Source organism: Mastigoproctus giganteus, chromosome 5 (assembly GCF_048544385.1).
Source record: "Mastigoproctus giganteus isolate SK-2022 chromosome 5, ASM4854438v1, whole genome shotgun sequence".
Classification (NCBI taxonomy): domain Eukaryota; kingdom Metazoa; phylum Arthropoda; class Arachnida; order Uropygi; family Thelyphonidae; genus Mastigoproctus; species Mastigoproctus giganteus.
The window spans coordinates 200,741,207-200,761,244 of record NC_143579.1 but is presented as its reverse complement, the minus strand read 5'-3'; the positions used below and the strand labels follow the sequence as shown (position 1 = coordinate 200,761,244).

Sequence of the window (20,038 nt, the reverse complement as noted above, 5' to 3'; positions counted from 1 at the left end):
TTGTAGTCGTTCTAGCAACTCTACATCCTTCCTAAAATGAGGCCTCCAGACCTGTACAGAGTACTCTAGGTGTGGCCTGACCACTGCCTTGTACAACGGGATAATCACCTCCCTGTCCCTGCTAGCAAAATTCCTATATATCATTGGCAAGACTCCATGACCTGCCCTGGCAGCCCGTCTGCACTGCCCAGCAAACTTCATGTTTGACGGCACAATTATCCCCAGGTCTTTTTCACTTTCCATTTCCCTGAGTGTAGTACCACACAGTTGGTTTTCAAACATAACATTTAATCTATCTTTAATCTTTCACAATGGACTTTTTAGCATAATTCACAGCTGTTTACGTCATGGCCCTTCAATGTAAAAAATATTCCTCTCCTCTTTCTCTCTCTCTTTAAAAGAACTGCAAACACGAAACACGTTCTGTTACCAACAATTTCTGAAAAGAAATTGTTGATAACAAAGCTCAAAGTTTCCACATAAATGATGAACATTATGTCAAAACATCTCATGCATTCAGACCCTTCAGTGTAGGACAGCCATTACACCTTCATATAACTGAAGTTCAAATCATGAAGCAACAACAAAATAAGCCTTATCTACATAACAAATAAAACGAATGAATGCAATCATGCAAGTTGTGACAAATAAGCACCTTTGACTTCAGATAAACATGTCACAGATAAACTTTCTCTATCTATATTGTAATTTTATTTTATGTATTGATACTGAACAATAACACACCAATTTCATGTCACAACAAATGTATACTGGTCCTTGAGGTTGTCACAGACATTCTCTCAGATATGACAGACAAGAAGTACTTGCTACCTGGGAGTCTAAAACGCTGATGCAACTGATATTCGGGTGACACTCAAGTCAAGTGCACCCAATTCCGGCGAAGTCCGGACGGTCTGTGACAGCCAAATCCTCTGCTTGCACCTTCACGATGGTGGGACTGTTAGTAATCCTGGGTATAACCTCCATGCACAAGTACATGGTGGGTGACCACCCAGGTGTGAACCAACGTAAGCAGGGGTCGAGGTGTGGCGCCCACACCACATGGAGGAACGCCGCCTCTCTATGTTACCAAGCAGTACTAGGTGGTAGATGACTCTCATCAACCGCTGAAATACCACCACTTTGCTTATTGGAGGCTTGAAGTGGTGGAACCCATGTTTAGTCTCTAGAGCTAAGTTCCGGCCAACCCTTCCCTATCTCTTCCATCATGCAGTATGATTGATGACTTTTGAGGTTATGATGAATGTCGTGGTGAGATCCAATATTCCTTACATTTCGAGGGTACAGCTCTAAAACGGTGTTCGCAGGCCGACTGCTAGTTAGTACACCGGACCAAACCTATTGGTAACTCTCTAGGAGGCTTCCGGATCAGCTAATGTATAATCTTGCTACCTCTACTCTGCCAAATAGTGACTGGAGGGAGTCCGAGTAGTGTGTATGCGGAGAGCATTGTCGAGGCCATGTTATGTCAAGGATCTGGGTATATTCTTACCACATGTACGCCCTATCCAAAAATTTCATTACTTCATACAGCATGTCCCACCCACTTTTTCTTACTATTGAATACACCATGAATTGTCAAACCAATAGAGCAAGTTTATCTGCAAAAAGATCTAAACCTCCCAAGGACTTCCTAATTCATTTCACAAATATATGTGGTCTCAATTCTAATCTCAACGATGTCCACTTCCACTTGCAGTCTGCCAAACCCCATGTACTTTTTCTGACAGAATCTCAGTTATCGGTTGATTCAACTACTGCTCATCTCAGATGTCCAAATTATTCGCTGTATGATTCCTTTCGCCTCAAAGGTGGTACTTGTGCATATGTCCATTCTGATATTCTCTGTTAGAGACTTGGCAATTTGGAATCTCCTCTCTTTGATCTTCTCTGGCTTAAAATCTCTCTACCTCATTGTGTCAAATTCATCTGTTGTCTCTACAGTTCTCTCAACTCCACTAATCACTTGGAGCTCTTTGACTTCCTCTCTTTGCAACTTGACTTTCTCCAGTCCAACTTTCCTAACAGTGAGGTAATTTTCCTTGGTGATTTTAATGTTCCCAACTCCAGCTGGCTTTCATTTCTAGTCACACCGACCCAGCAGGTCGAGATGCTGAGGCTTTTGCAATTACTAATGATCTAGCACAGACTGTTCATTTACCTACAAGAATGCCGGACAATCCTAATCATACAGCCAATACGCTTGATCTTTTTCTCACAAACAACCCTTCTAAGTACAGGGTTGAAGTGAGAGGTCCTTTAGGTACTTCAGATCACAACTTGGTGATTGTCTCTTCTCCAATGGAACCTTTATCTCTTGGCTATTCCCAACCTCGTGTTGTTTGGCATTACAAGAATGCAAAATGGGATGACCTGCGAGACTTCTTTTCTTCTTTTCCTTGGTTGGATTACTGTTTCAAAACTTCTGACGTCAACGTTTGCTCAGATCGTGTCAGTGAAATTATTCTTGCAGGAATGGAATCCTTTATCCCACACTCCACTTTAAAATCTCCTCCTTTATCTAAACCTTAGTTTTCCAATAAATGTGCTAAGGCTGTCCAAGAGAAGAATGTTGCATATCGTAATTGGCTTGTTTCTAATTCTTCAGTTTCATTTTCTGCCTACACCAAAGCTCGCAACAATTGTAAAGCAGTTATTAATCAGTTCAAACTAGAGTTTGAACAGGCTAAGAGTAGAAAACTTGCTTCTTGCCCTAATGGTAGCCGAGCATTCTGGTCTCTTGCCAAAGCTATTGGCCGCAACTTTTGCCCATCTCTACTCCCACCTCTGTCCAAACAAGATGGTTCTGTTGTCACTTCAGCCAAGAATAAAGCTGACCTGCTAGCATCCCATTTTTCTTCCAGCTCATGTATTAATGATCTTGGTAAAACACCTCCCACCATTCCTAACACGCTCCATTCAATGCCTCCTGTGGTCTTCCGTCAAAAGGATATCAGAAGGATTTTGATGAATCTTGATGCTAAGAAAGCTCCAGGTCCTGATGGTATTTCTCCACTTGTTCTCAAAACCTGTGCTCCTGAACTTACTCCTATTCTTTGCCGCCTTTTTTCACTTTCTTATTCCAAAGGTGTTTTTCCTTCTGCTTGGAAATTTGCTCATATCCAGCCAGTTCCTAAAAAGGGTGACAAATCCCTCACATCCAATTATCGTCCCATTGCAATTACTTCTACTCTTTCTAAAGTAATGGAAAAATCAATTAACCGCCAACTCTTAAACTACCTAGAAACCTTCCGTCTGATCAACGATCGCCAGTATGTATTCCGTCAGTGTCGATCCACTGGTGATATTCTGGTTTATGTTACCCATTTATGGACTAATTCAATGGAAAGGTTCAGTGAAACACAAGTAGTTGCTCTTGACATCTCAAAGGCTTTTGATCGTGTTTGGCATAAAGGTCTTCTAAACAAGCTTCCATCTTATGGTTTGCCAACTGTTTTTAGTAATTGGTTATCCAGTTTTCTGTCTGATTGCTCACTGAGGGTGATGGTAGATGGCTCTCTGTCTTCTAACTTCTCCACTAATGCCGGTGTCCCTGAAGGTTCAGTTCTTTCCCCCACTCTTTTCCTCTTGTATATCAATGACCTTCTTCCATTGACTCGAAATCCTATCCATAGTTTTGCCGATGATAGCACATTGCATTCCACTTTCCATTCTGAGAAACCTTGTTCTGCTCAATCAGCTTCAACTTCTTGAAAATCTGCTGCCAATCCCTTAAATGCCGATCTTCAGGTAATTCTCCAGTGGGGCAAAGACAACTTAGTTGATTTCAACCCTTCTAAAACTCAGTCTTGTCTTATATCTCGCAAAAAGGATTCTTCTGCTCCTATGCTTATCTTTAGTGACACTTCGATTTCTAGGCAAAATGATATATCTCTTTTGGGGATTACCCTGACTTTTAATCTTTCTTGGCACAAGCACATTACAAATATTGCTTCCTCTGCATCTAAAAAACTTGGTTTTCTCTTTCGCTCTCGGCGTTACTTTTCTTCCAAACAGCCGCTCACTCTGTATAAATCACAAATCTGCCCTGCCATGGAATATTGTTCCCACATCTGGGGTGGTGCCCCCAAAACCTCTCTCAGGCTTCTTGATTCCATTCAGAAGAGGGCAGTTAGGTTAATTAATGATTCATCTTTAAGAAAGTCTCTCCACTTGCTGTCTTATAGACGTACTGTTTCTGCTGCATGTCTCTTCTACAGATACTTCCATGGGCACTGTTCTTCTGAATTGGCTTCTATAATTCCCGCTCTCTCTTTCAAAACAGTCTGAACACGTGCCGCCACCTGCCAACATCCATTTACTGTCCAACTCCAAACTCACAGAACCAACTTTTCATCTTCCTCGTTTATTCATTCAACTGCCGTTTTCTGGAACAACCGTTCTTCATACGTATTTCCTGAAAATTACAGTCTACAGAAGTTAAAGTCCAATGTCAACAAATATCTTCTTTCGTCTTCTCAACCTCCAACCCAAGCACGGTACTAAGTATTATAGGTTCTAATACCTCTCGTGTTTGGGGTTTACATAAAAAAAAAAAAAAAAGCTTGCTTTCTTGCATCATATACTTCTACTAATGATAAAGTAATATTTTCTTAAAATATATGAAATCTTTTTATACTAGAAACTTTTTGAATTTTAATTCCTTCTCCTTTAAAGTCGGTGGATGTTACAGCAATATGGTTGCCATGCTTCAATTCAGCAATGTCAAATCTACAAGAATCACCCTGAATTTTAACTGAAAAAGTTTTTTTTTTGCCAACCAGTGTTATATATATCAGATGATTATAGATTTCCTTTGGTTCAGATATCCAATAAGTACAAAAGAACCTCAAAAATCTGGCACTTTCTGAATATTTCTTTGGGGGTAGTTGACTGAATGGGAACAGAGGCTCGACCTCCAACCCAAGCACGGTACTAAGTACTATAGGTTCTAATACCTCTCGTGTTTGGGGTTCACATAAAAAAAAAAAAAAAAAAAAAATAGCATGTTTATATCTAAATAATTAGAGCTAAATTCGATTAGAAAGGCTTGTTAACTTATTCATGTTAATTCTTATTAACAGACATTTAGTTCTAAATATCTTATATATCTGAGAGATTTTTACAGGAGAAAAATTGCTGAAAAGTGGGATTCAGTGAATGTTGCATTTGCTTCAAGACAACACCCCTATACACTCAGTACCCCCCCCCCACTCAATTTCTTGTGAAGTTCTCCTTCACTGTGGTCCCCCCACTACTCAGAATTAGCTCCGTGTTTGTTTCCTCCCCCAAGCAAAAAGTCCCTTTGAAAAGTCACAGAAGTTGCAGAAGTACTGGAATCAGTATGTACTGTGCCAAGGAAGGAGACTACTGTGAAGATCTATTCCAAATAGCCAGTGAGCTTCACTTCCTAAACGTTTGGATCACATGTTGTATTTCATTAGCAATTAATTTTTCCTTTAAATAGTTTACTTTTACAAAGTGACTGTGAAATCATCCTGAAAAAAAGTTAAAAATGTATCATTAAATTCTTGTTTAAGAAAAATCTCCATTCCACATAAATAATATGAATGTAAACAAGGCCATCCAAATTAGTGAGGTTTACAGTTCATGTGTGATACAAATTTTTAACCACTGTTTGTCAACTTCACTGATCTGATCTGATAATTAGTGAAGAACAATAATGGGAATGTACTAATTTGCATAATAAAATTCACTTGAAAATTTATTTCACAATCTATTTATACCCAAAGGAACTGCATAGTTCTCAAACATATTTGTTCTGTTTGAGAACCATGCAATAGCAAATAATCTGAACTATATTTTCTCCTTAAAGCAACAATAGCCATTCAAAACCTAATAATTAGTATGCATATATATAACCTAAACCAATTTTGAAGGAATTCCTGTTAACAGTGCTTCTATCATGCTTACAATTAAAAACAGGACAGTGTATTCAAAGATACAGGGCAAAAATTATAGAAAGATAAAAAGTAATGTCAAATGATCCCATTCCAAGAAAGAAAAGGGTGGGAGAGAATGGGGTAACTTTACTGTTTTAATCTAAATTAATATTAATTTTGATTAAAACAGTGTATAACTTATATTATAGAAAAATATTATTATAAAAATTTCAAAATGAAATATCTACCTATTTTTTGTTTCTTTTCTTCAACTTCTTGCTTTAACTGGACTGCAGTACTATATAACTGTATAAGGCGTTCACGGAACTGGCAGAAACGAGGTTCTAGTGACAAATTAAACTCAGCTAGACTTTTGTTACTTGCTAGCAGCATTTCTCGTTCTGATTCTGCAGTTTTCACCTGAAATGACAGTTTCTAAAGTTAAAAAATATAAAATTAAATAAATCAGTGTAATAATCATGGGGGTAAGCATGTGTGCATAAAGAATGTAGTGTTTATTACCATAAAAATTTAGCACATTAATTTTTAACAACATTTAAGTACATTACCTAAAAATATTTGAATATGAATGCAGATGTATGCTATAAGACTATTAGATAGAGGAGAAGCAGGTGGGAGAAGTAGAATTACTGGGGGAGGACGTCTACTCTAGAAGGACCCGCTTGAGGTTTGAAGAAGAATGAATCGAGCATTGTTTTTTTTTTGTGTAGTTTTTCAAATAAAATTGTATAACATGGCATTTTTCACTTCAAGTTTAAGCTTGGGAGCACAATCATAGGGAGGATCATCACTGAAAAAATACTCAAGAGCTTTGTCAAATGCTTCTCATATTCTGAATTCTTCTTCTTTGGAGACTTCTATTATATTCTTTTTTATCCCTGTCTACTCTTTTTATCCCTGTCAATTCTCTCTTTTTCAACAGTTAACTGGTCTAACCCTGCCACATTGTAATTTGTTAATGGTATTACATGTGATTTCAGTAATTCTCTGACATTTTTATCAATTTCGTGGAATTCTGTGTCTTTTACAAGGTTTAAAATTTCAATTTGCATCTTATTACCACTGAATTTTTCAAAGGCATGAACAGCATCAGAGGATATAAATATTTTCAGCAACTATTCATCAAATAGAAGCTTCCTTCCAAATTTGTCCAATAATTTCAACAATCAAAAATATTAAATTTGCTCCAAAAATCTTCCATATTGTTTTCATTCAATATGTCAGTTTTGGCAATTAATTTCCTGAAAGTGAGGAATAAATAAAATGTCTTCAAAACACAACTCCTTGGTTTGTTGGTTGCAATACAGATAAAATTCATAACATAAAAAAAAAAACAGAAATCACACAAAAATGTGCATGGTGCAGGAAATATTCATTTAATGGAAATTAATCACATCTCAAACTGCAGACTCAGATAATGAGGACCTCCCTTTCACCACTGTATGTAATTCTAATAATACACAATGTAATTATAAATAAATTCTGGGTTTTCAGGCCAAATATATCTCAAAGTGCTAGATGGAAAGGGTTGAAACTGTGGAATATTAGTATTAAAATGTCTAAATGATACACGGACGTAGACTTTTTTTTGCATCTGCCAAAAAACCCCCAAACTTTCTCCATCATTAACAAAGTGACCGTCCAATTAAACTTTGAATTTAATCAAACTTTCAATACAACAAATTACCATTCACCTTGGCAAGTGAGTTATTGCAATCATCTGCAACAGGGGTGGCGAATAAGTCGATCATGATGAATTTTAAATATATATAAAAAAAATAGATTGCTCAAAATCTAAATATTATTATGCGCTCCACTGCATACGCTAATTACAAATCCTTTGAACTGCGTAACTACTCTTTTTGACGTGCAGCCGCTAGGCTTGTCTAATGAAAATTCATGCAGTTACGCGGTGAAGAGCATAGTGTATGTGTTGAATTCTTATTTAGCTTATTTAATATTGATAACTGGACAGTACTTATATGTTAATTTAATAACCTTTGATTTAAAATGAATACTACGAAAAAGAGCAAAACATATCATTTTCATCAAGAGTGGGAACTAGACTACTTTTTTTTGTAATGATAAAAGAAAAATGCTGTTGTTTGATTTGCAATGCTTCCATGGCTACCCAAAAAAAAGGAAATTTAGAAAGGCACTTCGACGCACTGATTAGTAATATTTTTGCATATAAATATCAATTTTTGGCAATGGCTAAGAACCTCAAGGGGAAAAAATTCCGATCATTTTGCAAATATGCAAGATCATTTGCAAAAATATCCTGTTTTTGAATTTAATAGTGAGAAATATGTTTCCAAAAAGTTGTGGATGATTTTGAGAAAGTTGTGGATGATTTTGAAACCAGATTCAGTGATTTTAAAACAATTGAAGACATTATTCAATATATTTCTTGTCCATTTAATGTCAACTTAGATACAAAACAAATTGCAAAAAAGCCGCTGAGATTTTTCAAATGGAGAAAATATTACTTGAAAATGAAATTATATTACATTGCGAAATGATATCTTCCTAAAAGCCAGATCATCAGAAGAAGACTTTTGAAAATATGTTTGCTGAGAAAAGAACCCAAATGTAAAAAAAATGCAGTGAACTTTTAAATTCCCATTTTGGTTCCACACATCTATGTGAATTGGCCTTTTCTTATTTGAAACAAACAAAGACAAAAAATTGCTCTACTCTTACGGACTTGCATACAGAAGATTTTTACGGTTGGCCTTATCACAGCGTATTCCCAATTTTGAAAGCTTGGCAGATGACATGAAGACACAAACTTCACATAAATTAAATTTTTAAATACTTGTGAATTTAAAATAAGAATTCTGAATTGTATTTAATTTTAAAATTTATAAACAACAAATTTCAATATGTGTTGATTAACATTTTTAACCAGGTGCAATGAAATTCTTGAGATGGTTCAATTGCCATTTGTCAAATGGCAATTGAAGTTTAACACTGACAAATGCAAGGTGCTGCAAATGGGTAGCAGTTATCCCAGAGTAACATACGAACTGTGCGATTCTACATCAGGGTACTAGAAAATGAAAAGGACCTGGGTGTAATTGTGCAGTTTGATATGAAGTTCTCTGAGCAATGCAGATAGGTTGCCACGACAGCTCATGGGGTTTTGTCAATGATATATGCAGGAATTTTGCTAGCAAGGATAGGGAGGTGATTATCCCATTGTATAAGACAATGGTCAGGCCACATCTTGAGTAATGCATACAGGTCTGGAGGCCTCATTTTAGGAAAGATGTAGAACTGCTGGAATGAGTATAGAGAAGGGCAACAAATTAGTGAGCAGAATAATGGAGACTAGGCACCTGCGAGGTGACCTGACTGAGGTGTTCAAGGCTTTGTTTGGATCGAGCAAGAATTCCAACAATGCTGATGGGATTCTTCCTCCTTCTCAGACTACACACAAGAGGAGGCATAAATTCAAACTGAGGAAGTAATGTTGGAAAATAGATGTGTGGAAATTTGCCTCCAGTCAACAAGTGCTTGATTGCTGGAACAAGGTTTCATCCATTGTTGTGGAAGTGTTTAAATTAATTCAAGTAGGTACTAGAAAAACTATTGGAGAGGATGGATAGTGAAATGAGAATTTTTCTTTATTCTTTTTGGCTGATGCTATATAAGCTTGCTTTCTAGCATCATTGCCTCTTTTTAAAATGGTAAATTACATGAGTGAAGAGTAATAGTTGAAAAGTTCAACTTGCATTTTAAGTCATTGAAAATCATTGCTGTAGCTTGTAACTGCTGATATAGTGGCAAAAGAATCAGCCAGAATTTCGGAGATTTTATCTATTCCTAGTATATAATCTTCAATTTCACTGAAGACTGTAGGATATTTGCCATTCAATATCCAAATTTGTTTCCACACTAACCTAAGTGTTGGGTCCCTAGTCAAATCTGTTTCACTTTAGTTTTTTTTTAAATGCAATAATTTTATTTGTAGTTAAATATTTTCAGAATTCATTCCATGCATGATTCTGTTTTGTTTTCACTGTTACACATTCTGCATTCCACCAAGAGTTATAACGTGTCTCTTTTGCCTTACTTAATTGAAGTATTATGCCTGCAACAGTTGATCATTGATATACATGACAGTATCATACATTAGTACAGTGTTTCTCAAACTGCGTTCCGTGAAATGTGAACAAGTGTTCCACGAAAAATCGTAATTAATAATTAAAAAAAATAATAATAAAATAAATAAATTTTGCATATTTGTAGCATTATAATATTTAACATAATTTTTTTTCAGTTATTAATATACTGGCATAGACTAATAATCAAATAGACCATGGAACACTTTATTTTGGCGGGCTTTGCATAGAGAAGTATGCGTAGAGATAATGAAGTAACATTATCTCTACAAAAAAGTAACAATGGTGATCTAGTATGCCATTAGTATGCAATTTAGCCTGGTTGAAGGAGAGGAGGAAGCGAACCGATATCACAACTCAACTCACTTCCTTGTATAAATTTTTTTTTTTGATAATTGTTAGTATTTCAAAATATTATTAAAATATGTGACCATGGATTGGTGGTTGAAAAAAGGAACTTTAAAACAAGAAGCAAAATACTTCTAGTAGTGCAACTATGGTCGATGAAAATGAACACAGTATTGTCCCACTTCAAAGTGAGAATGAACAATCGCAGCCTTTTGTTCCCCAAAAATACAATGTGAAAAAACAGGAACCAACTAATAAAAGACCAAAACAAAAGTATAATGAGTTATTTGAATTTCGGCTTTACATGTGTTGGAAATAAAGATGCTCCTGATGCACAGTGCATCGTAAGTAATAAAATAGTAGCAAACAGTCCTTTGGCTCCTGCTAAACTTGTGTTTCATAAGTGTTCCGTGAATATGTTGTGAGCTGGATAAGCAGTTAGTTTATCAAGCTGGATAAACTAACTGCTTATCCAGCTTGATTAATTGCATATATTCACTCCAATTATCCTTCTTAAAGGGCCATATTGTTTTAGTTTTCTGTATATAAATCAATTTTATTGGTATGGAGAACACCACTGAAAAGCAGTCAATGTTATGAAGACACTTAATACAGAATTCTATATGGAGAACACAATGATAAGTCTACTATAGGAGTAATACCTGTAGACAAACTGATGTAGGTGTGAGACCACACATTCATATCTCCCATAAGACAGTAAGGAGGTTTGAGCTTCATAGCAAAGTTGTTTAGTTCTAATGTGGAGAGTGGAAGATACAGGGATGCAACTGTGATAAATCTCAATGGCCATTCTCACTGCTGCCACTTCTAGGTTAGTTTGCAATGTTATTTGTTTTGCTGGTATGTTTGTAATCATTAATGCTACTGCTTCCTTGGCAGCTGTACTTTAATTTCTGTCTTTTGATAAGTATGTGTAATTTTGAAATTTGGGTGTATACTGAGGCATTAGATGGGTTCTCTCAAAGGCACGTGCTGACTGGCTGATACTGCTGTATAGCAACTTTTAATTCATATGATTCCCCAAGTAGCCCATGACAATTTTGATGCATAATACATTACTTTATTTAGATCTTGATCTGTTTGTTTCTTCTGAATGCTTTTTTGAATTAAAGTTTTAATGTTTTTTGCATTTAGATCTCTCTTTCTTGGGAAAACAGGGCAAGGTATATCCATATTGTCTTCAGGATGAAGTTATTATTATTAGGAGCCATATAGTGCAAGGAAGCCTGAAGTTTATGCTGCACCAGCCAAAAAAAAAAAAAAAAAATTGAGTCACCCTGAGTGTGAGTGAGAGAGAGAGAGAGAGAGAGAGAGAGAGAGAGAGAGAGAGAGAGAGAGAGAGACAGAGAGGGAATCACCAAGAAAGAGAAGAATGATATCCAGCTCAGGACCCTGGGTGTGCCAAGCCCATACTCACCAGATGTGAGCCCCTGGGGTCTAGTGCATTCTCTCCTTAAACATTGATATCCATTTCATCTGTGTTCAGGTGTTTTTGCTTATGAGTCGTAGATGCTGTCTTTGCTTTTGGAGATGTCAGTTCTGATTGCCATACCGCAGGTGTGGAATTTTTCTGCTCTTCTTGAGCACAGGGTGTTTCCTGTAGTGCTACTTTTGTTGATAAAAGTACTTTATTCCAATCTATGATTTGATATTGGTGGTATCGTTATCTCCATTAGTGTGGCACAGTTTGCTGTTGTTTTACTGCTGAATCACATGAACATGAAGGCTTAGTTGAAAGGATCTGCATTCTAACCTCTAGGTAGGACCTGGTGGTGTTTTCAACCTGGTGGTGTTTTTGTATTTGTTTTTTTCTAATATCCATGTTCCACATGTTTGAAAAAAGCTGGGGGTGATTTTCTCATCAGTTTAGACAAAGGTATGTAGAAGGAGTGTAATTTGCCTGATCATGCTCTTTCTATCCACAGAACAAGGCAGACAGATCAGATCTACCCAACATGTCACCTGAGAGTGTCCATATTTTCTGACAGTGATGACATCTTACTGGATTTGATATATACAGGCAAATTTTGTAATTTAAATAACCTGTCGCAGTGAGAACAGCATCTTTCTTCATCATTCTTACTCTTACATGTATCACCGTTGTTCTTTAAACTCGGAGATGTATAGTTAGTAAGTCCCAGTCTGTAATTACACCTTTAAATGTATACAGTATATTATGTGGGATAATTTTAACTGATAATCCTGTAAAGGTCTTTAACAGCATCTCTGATTGAGGATTTTGTGGGGTTTCTATTAAAAGATCATCTCATTGTAACTGTCTGATCATTTTTGGTTAGCCAACTAAGGCTTCTATGGTCTTCTGAACTAAATTGAACTAAGGTGCAGCCTAATCATTGGCCTTACAGAATGAAATACTCACTTCCTTATATCATTGAAAAAACTCCTATGTGCTGTCCTAGCAGCTGGTCTGCACTGCTGAGAAAACATCATGAGCTGTACAATTACCCATAAGTCCCTTTCATTCTCTATTACTTTAAGTGTCATACACCCAACTGGCATGTTATTCTGGAATTACTGCTGCCCATAAGCAAGCAATACCTTGCATTTACCAATGTTAAACCTTGATTTTCATTTCTCAGCCCATCTGCTTCATTTTTCTATCCAAAATTTGAATCTACAAATTTAGACAATACATTTGATATGCCTTCGTCATTATCATTAATAAATATTGAAAACAGTAAGGGGCCAAGCACTAAACAATCCTAAGCAATTCTCTAATAACATTAATTCAAGAAGAGCTGCACCTATTCATCCCTTTATCCATAGAAATACCTTGTCCCTAATGCCACACTAATCAAATCAAAGTTTTGCAAGTTGCAGCATTTGGAGACTAGGCACTTGTGAGGTGATCTGATTGAGGTGTATAAGGCATTGAATGGTTTGATTAGGCTCAGTGCTGATGGGATTCTTCCTCTTGCTCAGATTACAAACCTGAGGGGGCATAGATTTAGCCAGTAGGTAGTTGATTGCTGGAACAAACTTCCATGTGTTGTTGTGGAAGTTGATAGCTTAAATAAATTCAAGGCAGAACTAGACAAACATTTGGAATGAATGGATCAGTGAAATGGGAAGGGGTTTTTTTTTTTTTTTTTTTTTTTACTAATGCTGTATAGGCTTGCTTTCTTGCATCATATGCCTCAACTTAATGCTAATGCTAAATATTTACAGCAGGTTTTTACAGAGAATAGTGTCAAAAGCTTTACTGAAATGTAAGTATATAATGCCAAGATTATTTTTTGCATTGGTTCCTTTATTACTATGTCATAGTAGGTAATCAGACTGGTCAGACAAAATCTCCCCTTAACAAATCCATGCCCTGTTTTCAGTATAACTTCAATATGCCAAGATGATCCTGCAGTATTTCTTAACCACTAACTCCATTATTTCCCCTGGAACAGAAGTGAGTTTAAAAGTTTGTAATTATTCCTACCACCTTTTGATTCCATTTGTGAACAGGAAAGACATCTGCACTTCGCAATGTACAGGGAGACCTCACCGCAAATCCAAGGGGGGGGGGAATTTACAAATACTCTCATAATTATGGTCAGAGGTAGGCTTACTTCTTTTAACACATTGACTGCCAAGGCTTATTTGGGTAAACTGCAATATTTCAATTTGAGTTAGGCATGTTAAATATTCATGACACCAATTTGAGTTAGGCATGTTAAATATTCAAAACCCAAATTATAATATATATTCATCACCAAAACTCATAAAAAAAGCTTAGTTGTAAAAAAAAGCATCATGAATTATCTCGTAGTTGGTGAATGTAACAAAATTCTTTGTGGCAGCCAACTATGAGTTAACTCGATTAAATCAGACGTGTTGTAACTTGCAGAATTCTCTGTATATAAATCAGTGCTGTGCATAAATCCGCTGCAGTGACACAGACTTTGCCATGTACGTTGTATTTAGTACTTTATTACATTATAAAAAGAACCAAAAACGTGGATAAGAAGAGACCACCGACCGAAGAAGAGCTTGAGCTCTATGCTAATATGAGTGACTTGGAATTTGAAGAGTTTTTTGACGAGTTGTACGGTCCTGGTTCATAGATCGATCGGATTAAATGCTCTCGTATTATTCAGCGCTAATAAAAACCACCAGAAGTCCGAAAAAAACTGCATTACATATTATAAAAATATATATGCATAACGCATACACCCTTTTCCATCAAATTACGGATTTCTCTGAATTTCAGACATTTTATGGTGGAACCCGTAACCTGACGGAAAAGTTACATTCAATCTTTAATTGGAGAAAAAATTCTGAATGTTCCAAAGAAGATTAGGTCTGACATAAAATTCATTATTTAGAACTTCAGTTGGCTATACCACTAACTGAAAAAAAATCCACGGCTGACTAAGCCGTGTTGAGTATGTATGTGAAATAAAAAACGCCACAGAACAAGCTATTATTGTCCAGTGTGCTAAGAGAAGCTAGCTCTTTGTGTGAAGAAAATATTTCTTTTTGTGAATAAATTCCGTTTTTTGACGCAGTGGTTCATTTTTTATTCTTATGCCAGAAGTCAACTATCCATCAGTTGCACATATTTGCTACAAATATACTCGTAGCTGCACCTGAAAGGCAAGTCATACCAGTTCGAGTTCTCGTAGTCGGCATCCTTAGACAGATCGCCAAGTACGAATTAACTCGTAGTCGCCATTCAACGTGTTAATATAATTGGACAGATTCCATCAGCCCGAGGTGCCTTATTTACTTTTAGCATTGACAATTTTTCTCTTTTACTTTCTTCTCAGTTCTAATTTGGTATTTCCCAGGTATTCTCCATCCTAAAAGGATCTTTAGGCAATGGATGCAAAATATTTATTCAGTTTGTCAGCAGCCTGAGCAGGACCATCAATAGTTATGCCATTCATACCTGGTGGGCTAATGTGATTAATCCCTTTCCTACTTGTGTTAACGTAAAGAATTCTTTGCGACTTTTCTTTATATTTTTAGCTAAAGACTTCTTGCAATGTCCCTTCACCTGCCTAACCACCTTAGTGATTTAATTGCAGACTAGATTATACTCACTGTAGGTTTCCATATCCCCTGATAATTATAATCATTCTATGCATTTTTCGTCTCTGCCATTGGTCTCATCATTTCAACTGAAATCCACATTGGTCTAATCCTTGAACAAAAACTCTTGGTATAAACAAATTTAGTAGATCCTATTAGTTCCCAGAACGCTTCTCGATAAGAGTATACGGTTGGTAACATTGTCAGTTGGACAGCCTGAAAAGAATTTAACTGCTAAGACTATTGTGGTCATCTTTACAAAAGCAAAATCCCTTCCCTTTCACCCTGAAAGCAGTTATATCTTTAAGTAATCCCACATCAACACCTTATGATCGATGCCACTTAGTCACTCCTTTATCTGGAGATTCTTAATGCACGAAGAGTCCACTGCTGATAATTTAATCAGATCAATATTATTGTTTTCTCTTGTTGCTTCTCTAATATGCTGCTGGAGAAATCAGTCACCAGCAAATCCAGAAAATTTCTGCTACTGTGCGAGTCAACAGCCCACAAATTCCAGTCAATATTTAGAAAGATAAAATCACACATAAGAAAGATATTCTGATTTACTGGCCCATTTTATTTGCCTGTATGGTTGTTAGTTATACTCATGTCATTTACCCTATTACATACTCCTCTCATTTTTGTTTTCGTAGTGCTTATGTCACATCAAACTCGTCTACACTGCACTGGCCACCCATTGGCTTTTTAACCAAAAGCATATTTCCTTTCCTCTTGTCTGTCCTTTCTGTACGCAACACACCCTATGCATTTTCACAGAATTCATGGGATACCTGGTTTCTGGGCAACTGAACGCTGTCACCCCTCTCGCTAGTGGACAAACTCACCACTTGACAGGTATACAGGTACATAGATGTACCTGTATACCTGCACTCACATAGATGGTAATTCGATGTCATAACAGATAAATGTTGTGAGTTAACTAACTTTGAAAGAGGGATTTCGAAGTTAGTTAACTCACACACATTGGGACCTCTTGTACTTCTAGACAAAATTCTGAAAGGTCCAGGTTACATGTTCAACCATTGAAGACCATCTGCATCCCTTCGTGGTCATCATGCATCCACAGGACAATAGACTCTTCCAGCAGGAAAATATGCCTCCCCACAGGGCCGTGGTGACTAGAATGTGGTTCGAAGAGCATTCCGCAGATTTTACCACCGGCTTCCCCGTTCACCAGACATGAACCCTGTGGAGTGTCCAATCAGGAATGTGACGGAATTATGGACAGTGGTGCAGCAAGCATAGATGGCAATACCTGTGGAACTCTTTTGTGAACTAGTGGACTGAATGTGAGCGACTCAACGAGCGACTGCCCTTATCTGGGCGAAAGGTGGGCCTATCCGCTACTAGGTAGGTATCCCATGATTTCTGTCCACTGAGTGTACTCACCACATTCAAATTCTTCACCCCTAATGCCTGAGTAGCACCATGTTTCCAATATCCCTATAATATCATATCTGATGTTTTAACCAGTACTTCAACTTCATCAAATTTGTTTACTATGCTCTGAGCATTAGGTGTACAAGCAAGTATCCATGCATCTGTGTTTCTATTAACTCTAACAGAGATTATGTATGTGCCTTTCCCAAGAGGCTTTTTAATCCACAATTTCCAGGCTGCTACATATCCCAAAAACTCAAGAATCGCTTTCATTTCTACTTACAAAGAAGGCTGCTGATAATCTATTAGCCTGTGTATGCACCCTCAAGAAATCAAGATGGGGTACCAAAAAGAATTTTATAAATTTAAAAGTAGAAATAGGCAACTGAATGTTCCTATCTGGGGATCCCCTTGGCCTGTTGTCAAAATCTGATAAGCTTCTACATGGGAATTGTGAAAAACAACTCAAAGGGACATAGTGGTTCTCCCCCCCACCAACCCTTAACATAAAAAAATCCATGTGCATGTAGATAAACTATATTTTTAATATCTCAATTTCAGTGACAGTCTTTCAGACAATTTGATATCATCAGAAACATGCCACTTCACCAAGTTTTTCATGAACACACAATTTACAACTAATTTCTGAAATGGATCTCTTCAGAAATGGATCTCTTCAGAAGCAATCGTCAAATACAGAAGTGAATTTTGAAGGAATTTACAAATAATGACTTAACAAAGAATCAAGTTTTAAAATATTTGGAGAATGGCAACAATGGAATAAATGCTTTACATGAAATGAGAACTCAGTTGACTCTCATATGTGCTTTCAATTTTTGCATTTTTGTGTATCTGCAGATACTTGTGGAAGATTCCACTAGGTTGCAAATGCAGATTTCTTTCTTCTGGCTCAGTAATATAATATATAATGCTACTGTTGACCTTGTTTTTGCACTCAAGTTGTTTTTATTTATAAACAAACCCTAGAACACATGGAAAATCATAGCTGCTGCAGATCTCAATTTTTTACAATGAATCTAAGAGGAAATAAGAAAGTGGAAAAACAATACAGTGAAAAAAGGCCATGAATATCTCTTTCTTTAGAAGTGAAGTTATAAGTTCTTAATCAGTTGATGGAGGCAAGTATAGCATCAAAATTCAGAGGCACAATGGGACTGAGTGAATCTTCAGTGAAAACAATTCATGGTTGTGGTCATTCAATTCCAAGACTGCTCAGTCAACTGCAAATCTCAGTGAAATGAAATCTGTGTTAAGAAAGAAATATCACCTTGAAGTTGATAAAATAGATAAAATGCTGACCACCTGGTTCAAACATCATAACCAGCAAAACATCCCTTGGCCTGGAGAAGTCAAAAAAGAGAAGGTGCCAAGCATCTCTTCTGCAGACTGTTCAAGATATCGACGAGGAATATTACAACTTTCTGAAAGTGATAAAGCCCAACAAACCTATAGGGAAAAAGAAATCCAAAGAAGAAACAATTAGTCAAGAAACACTTGCCATGATGAACTGAAGACGACAAATGAAGGGCAAGAAAAACACTGACAGGGAGAAAATTGAGTATACTGAGTTATGCAAAGCCATTAGAAAGAGACTCAGAGAGGACATAAGAAGATTTAACACAAGAAAAGTAGAACGAGCATCAAGGGAAAACAAAGGATTTAAATCAGCAGCCATGAGCAGTAATACAGAAAGACAAATGATAGTGAAACTGAAGAATAGCAATGGTGTACTTATAAACAGCAGAGAGGGCATAATTCAAATAGCAGAAGACTACTATATAGAATTATACAAGGAGTGAGGGAATGAGGCCAGCAGTGGGGAAGATGCATTGCAAAGTAGCAACACATACGACATACCCGATATTCTTCCTGATGAGGTAGAACATGCATTGAAGAAAATGAAGAATCAGAAAGCCCGGGGGAAGATGAAGTTACTGTAGAGTTGTTAAAATTAGGAGGAAGAGACATAACACAAAAACTGGCAAGGCTCTTCACAAAGTGCATTCGAAAAGGTGTGATGCCTAAGCAGTGGAATAATGCAATCAGTTTTGCTGCATAAGAAAGGAGATAAATCAGAAATTGGAAATTATAGACCAATTAGCTTGTTATCCCACATCTACAAGTTGTTCACAAGGGTCATTACTAACAGATTAGAAAGAATACTTGATGAGAATCAACCGGAAGAGCAAGCTGGCTTTAGGACAGGATTCTCAACTATGGGTCACCTTCATGTAATATCACAGCTAATGAAGAAAGCAAATGAAAAAACACCATTATGCCTGGCATTTGTGGATTATGAAAAGGCATTTGACATAAGGCAATGTTTCGGACACTGAAAAGACAAGGCATAGATATCCCACATATTATGATTTTGAAGAAAATATATGAGTGCTACCTCCTTTATTAGACTAGACAAAGACAGTAGGAAATTTAAAATCGAGAAAGGAATTCAACAAGGAGACACAATATCTCCGAAGCTGTTTACTGCTGCCCTTGAGGAAGCTTTCAGAAGATTAGACTGGTCGCAGAAAGGAGTCAATGTGAACGGAGAGTACCTAAACCATTTACGATTTGCAGATAACATTGTGGTCATAAGCCACGATCCCAAAGAATTAGAGGAAAATCTTAATCAGTTATGCACAGTTAGTAAGGATTTTGGACTAAAGATGAATATGGCTAAAACAAAAGTAATGATGAACAAGTATGCCACAGAAAGGGAAATAATGATTGAAGGAGCAGTAATTGAAAAGGTGGAGTCATATACTTATCTGGGACCAGTTATTAGCTGTAATAATGTTAAATGGCTGGAAGTCAAGAGAAGAATAAATTTTGGATGGATAGCATTCAGGAAATATAGTCACATACTGAAGAGCAATATTCCAGTTTGCCTGAAACGTAAAATAATGAACCAATGTATACTCCCCACCATGACTTATGGAAGTGAAACTTGGGCACTCACCAAAAGAATGGAAGAGAAGCTGAGAACTACACAGAGAAGAATGGAAAAAATTATAATTGGAATCAGACTGTTAGATAAGAAAAGAAACATATGGATTAGGCAGCAAACTCAAGTAAAGGACATTCTTATCAAAACTAAAGAACTAAAATGATCTTGGGCGGGACACA

At 36.7% G+C, this 20,038-nt stretch overlaps 1 protein-coding gene across 7 annotated transcripts in view; it reads right to left on the bottom strand.

Annotated features, from left to right (window-relative positions):
- LOC150086003 (vacuolar protein sorting-associated protein 37B-like) overlaps positions 1-20,038 on the bottom strand; it is a 198,650-nt gene that overhangs the window by 36,585 nt on the left and 142,027 nt on the right. For all 7 annotated transcript variants that reach the window (XM_090374320.1, XM_090374322.1, XM_090374321.1 and 4 more), the window contains one exon: positions 6,173-6,344. In XM_090374320.1, coding sequence (XP_090230446.1) covers positions 6,173-6,344 — 172 coding nt within the window. The remainder of the gene's footprint in view (positions 1-6,172; positions 6,345-20,038) is intronic.